The 7,986-nt window shown below is 44.9% G+C and overlaps 1 protein-coding gene across 1 annotated transcript; it reads right to left on the bottom strand.

Moving 5' to 3' along the window:
* Nucleotides 1-5,675: 5,675 nt before the first annotated feature.
* On the bottom strand, nt 5,676-7,622 carry LOC123049464 (galactose mutarotase-like). Its single transcript, XM_044472375.1, has 5 exons — nt 7,388-7,622; nt 7,195-7,244; nt 6,753-6,876; nt 6,574-6,681; nt 5,676-6,484 (listed from the first exon to the last, which is right to left on the bottom strand). The coding sequence occupies exons 1-5, from the start codon at nt 7,560-7,562 to the stop codon at nt 5,862-5,864; spliced, it is 1,080 nt and encodes a 359-aa protein (XP_044328310.1). The 5' UTR covers nt 7,563-7,622; the 3' UTR covers nt 5,676-5,861.
* Nucleotides 7,623-7,986: the final 364 nt, after the last annotated feature.

Genomic DNA, 7,986 nt, shown 5'->3' with positions numbered 1-7,986 from the left:
GGTAGTTGAAACATCATTGAGAAGGTTCCACCAACTCAATCCCAATTAAAGTAATCATTAACCGAACAAATTAAATTAGAGTGATGAGATACAATAGGATAAGCCAAGTACTAGATACTCAAGATGTCCATAACCGGGGACACGGCTAACCATGATTAGTTTGTACACTCTGCAGAGGTTTGCGCACTTTCCCCCACAAGACTCGATCTCCTCCGTTGGATTTCTCGCACTACATGGTGTTTGAGAAATGGATGACCGAGACACAGTCTTTCAGAAGCATTAACTCTAACCCCGGATAGACAGTACCAACCTACATCCCTTTACATCTGCTAGCCTATCACTGGAAGAGGTCATGCAACATACTCAACTATGCTAGAGCCCATAATAGCTTGTGGTTGCACACGGAAGTTTCTAGCATGAATAATCTCACAATCCCTTTGAGCCTAGGTGGCGGACCGTAGGAGGATCACACCGTATATCCCCGGGATCTCCTAGGACAACACTGGATTCCCCAGGTGCCCAAGCAAGCAATCCACCCAGATGTGTATTAAAGTTGCCACCTTAAGTTGAACCATTAATTAACAACTCACATCTGTCATGGATACACTCAACCCAATCCACGTCTACGAGCATAGCATGGCGATAGCATAACGTAAAAGTAACTCCCAGGGTTTGATAATAAAACAAGTAATAGGTTCTACCTCATTGGCTACTTCCCAATACCCACAAGTTAATCACATCCTAATCATGGAGTGTTTGAGGATTGGAACTAATGCATAAAAACTGGGTATGAAAGGAGTATGATCAATGTGTTACTTGCCTTGCTGGCGATCCGCAAAACCTAGAGACTCGTAGTAGCACGCTTCACACTCCGGGAATTCTATCGCAAACAAACAATAGCATACATAAGCAATCAAGCAAAGATGCACGGGTAAAACTCAAATAAGAAGATCTAACCAGAAAGTTCAACTTAAGAAGTCCGGTTTGCAAAAAGAATCAAATCAAACGGAGCAACGAAACTCAAACTGCGAAAGAAACAAGATCCGATTACTAATCTGGACTAAAGTCAAATTTTACAGTACCAAAATGTTTTTTAAGTTGGTTAAACGGAAAGAGGGTTTCGAGACGAAGATCTAGGCGCTTGAATCGCCTGTTTCCGATAAACGAGCGAAAAGATAAACTAAAACGAAAATCAAATCAGAAATCATGATCGAAAATAATCGCGAAAAACCCGAGAAAAAGAAAAACTGACGAACAGGCTAACGAACGAACGTTCGTTGTCTGTGACTAATGGACGAAAACCGTTCGTTAAAACGAACGTACGAACGGGCGTTCGCTAAATAACTAAACCGATAAAAAAACCGAACCGATCTATTAAAATACAGATCTAGGGTTTTAAAAAAACGAATGAACCGAAAGAAAAACCGGACGGTTTTCTCGCGTAAACCGGCGGCGGCGGCGGTGGGACGGTGAGGTGGCGGGGCGGTGCGGGCTAGCGGCGGCGCGGGCTCGGGCGGCGTGGCGCTAGGGTTCGGCGGGGCGGCGGGGCTGGTGGGCTCGGGGTCGCGGCCTCGGGCTTTAAAGGCCGGCTGGGCGAGTCCTAGTCGGGTACGGCCTCGCTAGGTCAGGTTTTTTTAAATATCCTAACATGCAGAAAAAGAAAGAAAAGAAATATTAAACGGACTTCAAAAATTCTGAAATAAATTTTTCCCGTCCTCTAAAAATACGCCGGACTAGATGAACATTTATTTGGGCCTATAATGCAATTTTGAAAAACGTGTATTTTTCCTAATTCAAATAAAATTGCAATGAATCCGAATAACACCAAATATTTGATTTTAATATTTTTCCTCCAATATTTCATTTATTTTGGAGAAGTCATATTATCTCCTCTCATGTATTTTAATATGAAATATTTTTGGAGAGAAAAATAATTAAAACAAATGATCCTTGTTTCGATATTTGATAAAATTCAAATATGAAAACGGTGAAATCCCCAACTCTCTCCGAGGGTCCTTGAGTTGTTTAGAATTTCGAGGATCGCGAAACGAAATGCAATAAAATATGAGATGCATGAATGACCTATGTATAACATTCCAAATTGAAAATTTGGGATGTTACAGTTCTTCTCTGAATTCTTATATGCATGATTTGATATCTTTGCAAGTCTCTTCGAAGTATCGGGTTAGTTTGGCCTACTGGATTGATCTTTCTTGCAATGGTAGAAGTGCTTAGCTTTGGGTTCAATCTTACGGTGTCCTTTCCCAGTGACAGCAGGGGCAGCAAGGCACATATTGTATTGTTGCCATCGAGGATAAAAAGATGGGGTTTATATCATATTGCCTGAGTTTATCCCTCTAGATCATGTCATCTTGCTTAATGCGTTACTCCGTTCTTATGAACTTAATACTCTAGATGCATGCTGGATAGCGGTCCATGTGTGGAGTAATAGTAGTAGATGCAAAATCGTTTCGGTCTACTTGACACGGACGTGATGCCTATATTCATGATCATTGCCTTAGATATCTTCATAACTATGCGCTTTTCTATCAATTTCTCGGCAGTAATTTGTTCACCTGATACGTCTCCAACGTATCTATAATTTTTGATTGTCCCATGCTATTATATTATCTGTTTTGGATGTTTAATGGGCTTTATTATACACTTTTATATTATTTTTGGGACTAACCTACTAACCAAAGGCCCAGTGCAAATTGCTGTTTTTTGCCTATATCAGTGTTTCGCAGAAAAGGAATATCAAACGGAATCCAAACGGGATGAAACCTCCGGGAGAGTTATTTTTGGAACAAATGCAATCCAGGAGACTTGGAGTGTAAGTCAAGTAAGCAACGAGGCGGCCACGAGGTAGGGAGGCGCGCCCCCACCCTCGTGGGCCCCTCGTGGCTCCACCGACCTCCTTTCTTTGCCTATATATACTCATATACCCATAAAACATCCGAGAGCACCAGCAAACCCTATTTCCACCGCCGCAACCTTCTGTACCCGTGAGATCCCATCTTGGGGCCTTTTCCGGCGCTCCGCCGGAGGGGGAATCGATCACGGAGGGCTTCTACATCAACACCATAGCCTCTCCGATGATGTGTGAGTAGTTTACCACAGACCTTCGGGTCCATAGTTAATAGCTAGATGGCTTCTTCTCTCTCTTTGGATCTCAATACAAAGTTCTCCTCGATTCTCTTGGAGATCTATTCGATGTAATTCTTTTTGCGGTGTGTTTGTCGAGATCCGATGAATTGTGGGTTTATGATCAAGATTATCTATGAACAATATTTGGTTCTTCTCTGAATTCTTATATGTATGATTTGTTATCTTAGCAAGTCTCTTCGAATTATTAGTTTGGTTTGGCCTACTAGATTGATCTTTCTTGCAATGGGAGATGTGCTTAGCTTTGGGTTCAATCTTGCGGTGTCCTTTCCCAGTGACAGCAGGGGCAGCAAGGCACGTATTGTATTGTTGCCATCGAGGATAAAAAGATGGGGTTTATATCATATTGCTTGAGTTTATCCCTCTACATCATGTCATCTTGCCTAATGCGTTACTCTGTTCTTATGAACTTAATACTCTAGATGCATGCTGGATAGCGGTCGATGTGTGGAGTAATTGTAGTAGATGCAGAATCATTTCGGTCTACTTGTCGCGGACGTGATGCCTATATACATGATCATGCCTAGATATTCTCATAACTATGCGCTTTTCTATCAATTGCTCGACAGTAATTTGTTCACCCACCGTAGAATTTGCTATCTTGAGAGAAGCCACTAGTGAAACCTATGGCCCCCGGGTCTATCTTCCATCATATTATTTTCCTATCAATTTACTATTTCTTCCACCGTTTATTTTGCAATCTTTACTTTCCAATCTATATCATAAAAATACCAAAAATATTTATCTTATTATCTCTATCAGATCTCACTTTTGCAAGTGGCCGTGAAGGGACTGACAACCCCTTTATCGCGTTGGTTGCAAGGTTCTTGATTGTTTGTGCAGGTACGAGGGACTTGCGTGTAGTCTCCTACTGGTTTGATACCTTGGTTCTCAAAAACTGTGGGAAATACTTACGCTACTTTGCTGCATCACCATTTTCTCTTCAAGGGAAAACCAACGCATGCTCAAGAGGTAGCACCTCCACAAATGGAAAAAGGAAGCCTACTCTTGCGGCACCAGTGTGTCCAAATGTTTTGCCCCCACAAGTACCCAATTTTTAGTCTCCAGGTGGATGCTGTTAATTAGCAAAGAAGGCAGGGAGGACTTGCTTCTGAAAGCTCTAGCGTTCCTGTCATTCCAGATCTCCCAACAAACGAGCATGAGGAGCGAAGAGACTGCCCTTCTCCGATGACCGCGGCGAGGGACAGTGGTTGTCCACTAATGTTGAACCGTGCGGAAACCTCCCCAGACCGCAAAGTTTAATTCTGGTACATCAAACCCCGTCTTTACGGCCGCCCATACTCTGAGTGAGTATCGGCATTGGAAAAGGATGTGTGCCGCAGATTCAGGCTCCCTCCTGCATAGATGGCACAACCCGCAATTTGGCCAACCCCGCTTCTGAAGGCGTAAACGATTCTAGGAGGAACGTGTATTGTGTTCGTAAACCATTCAAACCAAAAAATGAATAACTAATGAACTTAATACAAATGACCGAGTATCTACTGCTCTAACTTCTAAACAGAAGAACAAGCTGCATGTATATCTTTGCCCGCTGATGGAGGCGTTTCATGAGTATAGTCTCATGTGTTTTTTTGCAGGTAGAGTATAGTCTCATGTTGACCTTGTAGAACCGACGTGCACTTTGCACTGTCGGACATTTCATTGTTTTCTCTGCTCCCTTATAGTCTTTTGTGGCCGTTGAACGTCAAATCTTAGTACACCAGTAAAATAACTTCTACTTTTTGTCAGATTTTTTTAGAAAAACAACACCAATGTTCCGATTCAAAACATGATGTGTTAGTAATTGGCTCTGGTGATGGTCCTGTAGCCGAGAGCCGCCAGCCCACCACGGATTTGACCGAACACGCAACAAATTGCAGTTCAATTTATTGTTGGTAGTGAGCAACAACGCTATCTCCTGAGGATCCGTCGGGCCTGTAGATGCTCCTTTCTGAATTCCCATTTAATTCTCATTTTTCTTGCTCCCGATGGATCACGTCTACACTGCAGAGCGCACTGGTTGCTGAGTTCAATTAGCCCCCGGGGATCTTGCCTTGTTTAGGTATAGCATCCTGTCTCTCGTGGAGTCGTGGACTCATAGGAATCTTTCTATATCCTTTCTATCACCATCTAGGTGGTAATCATCCAGCAGCCAGCTCCTGGGTATGTGCAAGTTTTTCATGTATATAAACTGGTGGGGTTGGATATAAGAGGTTGAGGTGGGACTATCTCATAAGTGGAAGAACACATTTTAATGCACAAACGTGGGTTAGCTCAATTGGCCGCAGCCTTGTATTCTTGGCGGCTGAGAAGGGCCACAGCGCAGGCTAGCGCTGTAATTTCCGGACGACGGGCAGATGCATTCTTTTTCCGTCTTTTTGATTGATTGATTGACTTACGGGTGGCAGCGGGGATAAATATTATTAATTTTTGAAACACTTTTAATGACGGTTAGCAGGCAGAAGCAATCCGTGCTATATTATTAGATAAAAAAAGATTGAGCGGATCGTTTGCACTGCACAAACGCATGATTTTATTTTTCAAGCACCGTAGCCGTTCTGGGCTCACCGCATGACAGCATCCAGTCCCACGAATCGCGCCCCCTCCACATCTACGGTCCATTAACCAATGGTGGTACTACTACTACCCGTAGCGCAGCCATAGCTAGAAGGAGAACTGTTACTCAAAAGAAAAAGCTAGAAGGAGAACTTGTAGAGCATGTCGTGCTTGTACACCTGGCCGGGCCTCACCGTCACCGACGGGAACTCGGGGTGGTTGACGGCGTCCGGGTACGCCTGCGTCTCAAGGCAAAACCCGTCGTACTGCTCGTACAGCTTGCCGCCCTTCCCCTTGGTGTGGTTCAGGAAGTTGCCGGTGTAGAGCTGCATGGCCGGCTGGTTGGCCCACAGCTCCAGCGCGCGCCCCGACTTGCCGTCCCGCGCCAACGCCACCTTCCGCATCCCCTCCCCGTCGATGACGTAGTTGATGTCGTAGCCGTAGAATTTGCCGCCCTTGACCTGCCGGATGCGCGCGCCGATGGGCGTCGGCGTGCGGAAGTCGTAGCTGGTGCCGGCCACGGGGTCGACGCGGCCGGACGACGGGAGCAGCTCCTCGTCCATCGGGGTGTAGCGGGACGCGGAGAGCTGCAGCGTGTGGCCCAGGATGTCGCCGCTGCCCTCCCCGCCCAGGTTCAGGTACACGTGCTGCAGGAAGTTCACCGGCGTCGCCTTGTTCAGCGCCGTCGCGTTCGTGCGGATGCTCAGCTCGTACGGGCTCGTCAGCTGGTACGTCGCGTACACGTCCAGGTCTCCGGGCAATCCTGATTAATAATTGGTTGCAATCCTGATTTGTCGAACGACATGACGGTTTTTTGAATGGTAAAGAATTTGGTCGTATCGTTTTTCCTACCTTGCTCCCCGTCGAAGCTCCGGTAGTACAGCGTGATATACGGGGAGTCGCCGCCGGCGACGTACTCCTTCACCGTCCATATGACTTTGCTGAATCCCCTGTGGCCACCTATAACAACAGAAAATTAATTACCGCGTGTTATCGCGGGTAGCTCTTTGACACAATCGAACAATGCATACCATGAATGGAGTTCCTGCCGTCGTTGATGTACGTGTGGTATACTTTGCCGTCGAGGACAAAGCGGCCCCTGGCCATTCTCTGCGCCACCCTCCCATTTAGCGGCCCAAAGGCAGAGTTATCATTCTGAATGACCAGAGGAAACAGCAACTTGAAATTAACGTGGTGTCTCATCCCCCCGCAAAAAAAAAAACGTCGTGTCTCATCATGGTGTCAAAAAAAAAAAAACGTGGTGTCTCATCAGGACAGCAATGAAGTTGAGAGATCAGGCGAATAATCGGGCCGATCTTTGCTAGGAAAAGAAATGATTTCATATGAACCGAAAAAGGAAAGAAACAAAAGGAGGAGCGGCGCAATGTTCGTTCTGTGAGCAATCTACATTTTAGACGGACGCTGAAGGAATAATGCAGAAAAGATAATTTTGAAAAGGTTCGGTGAACTCACAACATACTCAGCGAGGGTGTCTTTGCCCAGCACAACATCGGCCAAATTCCCTGCAAAATAATTCGTGCGAGGTAAGTGAGTCTCACACGCCACAAGAAAGAAAGATCACACATAAAGCCATATATGATTTTCTTGGCATGGAAACAAGATCTTTTGTCTGTTTTTTGGGGTAGAGAGAAGAAGATGAAGATACCTTTGGAATCAGGGACGAGGATCGACATGATGGTGGCACCCCAGTTGGTCATCTTGACGGAGAAATCCCCTCTCTTGAGCTCGTACACGCCGACCATCTTCCTCGCATCGGCGCCGCCGGCCAGCGCGAGGACCGCGAGGCACAAGAGCGCGGGAAGCACCGGAGCCCTCGCCATTGGAGGCCAACACGACGCTCGTTTAAAAAAAAAAAAACACGACGCTCGTAGGCACGAAGGAAGAAGAGGACGGCTATCTCATCCAGAAGGGCTGGGCAGAGCTGTGATATAGGCGGTCAGTCGCAAGGCTGGGCCTGGGCTGCAAGTCTCCTTTTAGAGCAGGATTTCCCCTTTTTAAAATAATATCTAAAATACAGTATCTTTTTAAATAGTAGTATCTAAAATACAATATCTTTTTTTAAATATAGTATCTAAAATACAATATCTTTTTTTAAATATAGTATCTAAAATACAATATCTTTTTAAATAGTATCTAAAATATAGTATCTCTTTTTTAAATAGTATGTAAAATACAGTATCTAAAATCCCCTAAAAGAATCTAAAATACAATATCTTTTTAAGTAGTATCTAAAATACAGTATCT

This window comes from Triticum aestivum, chromosome 2D, assembly GCF_018294505.1.
Source record: "Triticum aestivum cultivar Chinese Spring chromosome 2D, IWGSC CS RefSeq v2.1, whole genome shotgun sequence".
Lineage (NCBI taxonomy): Eukaryota > Viridiplantae > Streptophyta > Magnoliopsida > Poales > Poaceae > Triticum > Triticum aestivum.
This window is presented reverse-complemented; position numbering and strand designations above follow the sequence as displayed.

What these genes read in the sequence shown, in the direction of transcription:
- LOC123049464 (XM_044472375.1), bottom strand. Translation starts at nt 7,562, where the DNA reads ATGGCGAGGGCTCCGGTGCTTCCCGCGCTCTTGTGCCTCGCGGTCCTC. An exon ending in CCTCGTCCCTGATTCCAAAG is followed by an intron (nt 7,245 to 7,387) that starts GTATCTTCATCT and finishes ATTATTTTGCAG; the next exon opens with GGAATTTGGCCGATGTTGTG. An exon ending in GAGCTTCGACGGGGAGCAAG is followed by an intron (nt 6,485 to 6,573) that starts GTAGGAAAAACG and finishes ATTATTAATCAG; the next exon opens with GATTGCCCGGAGACCTGGAC.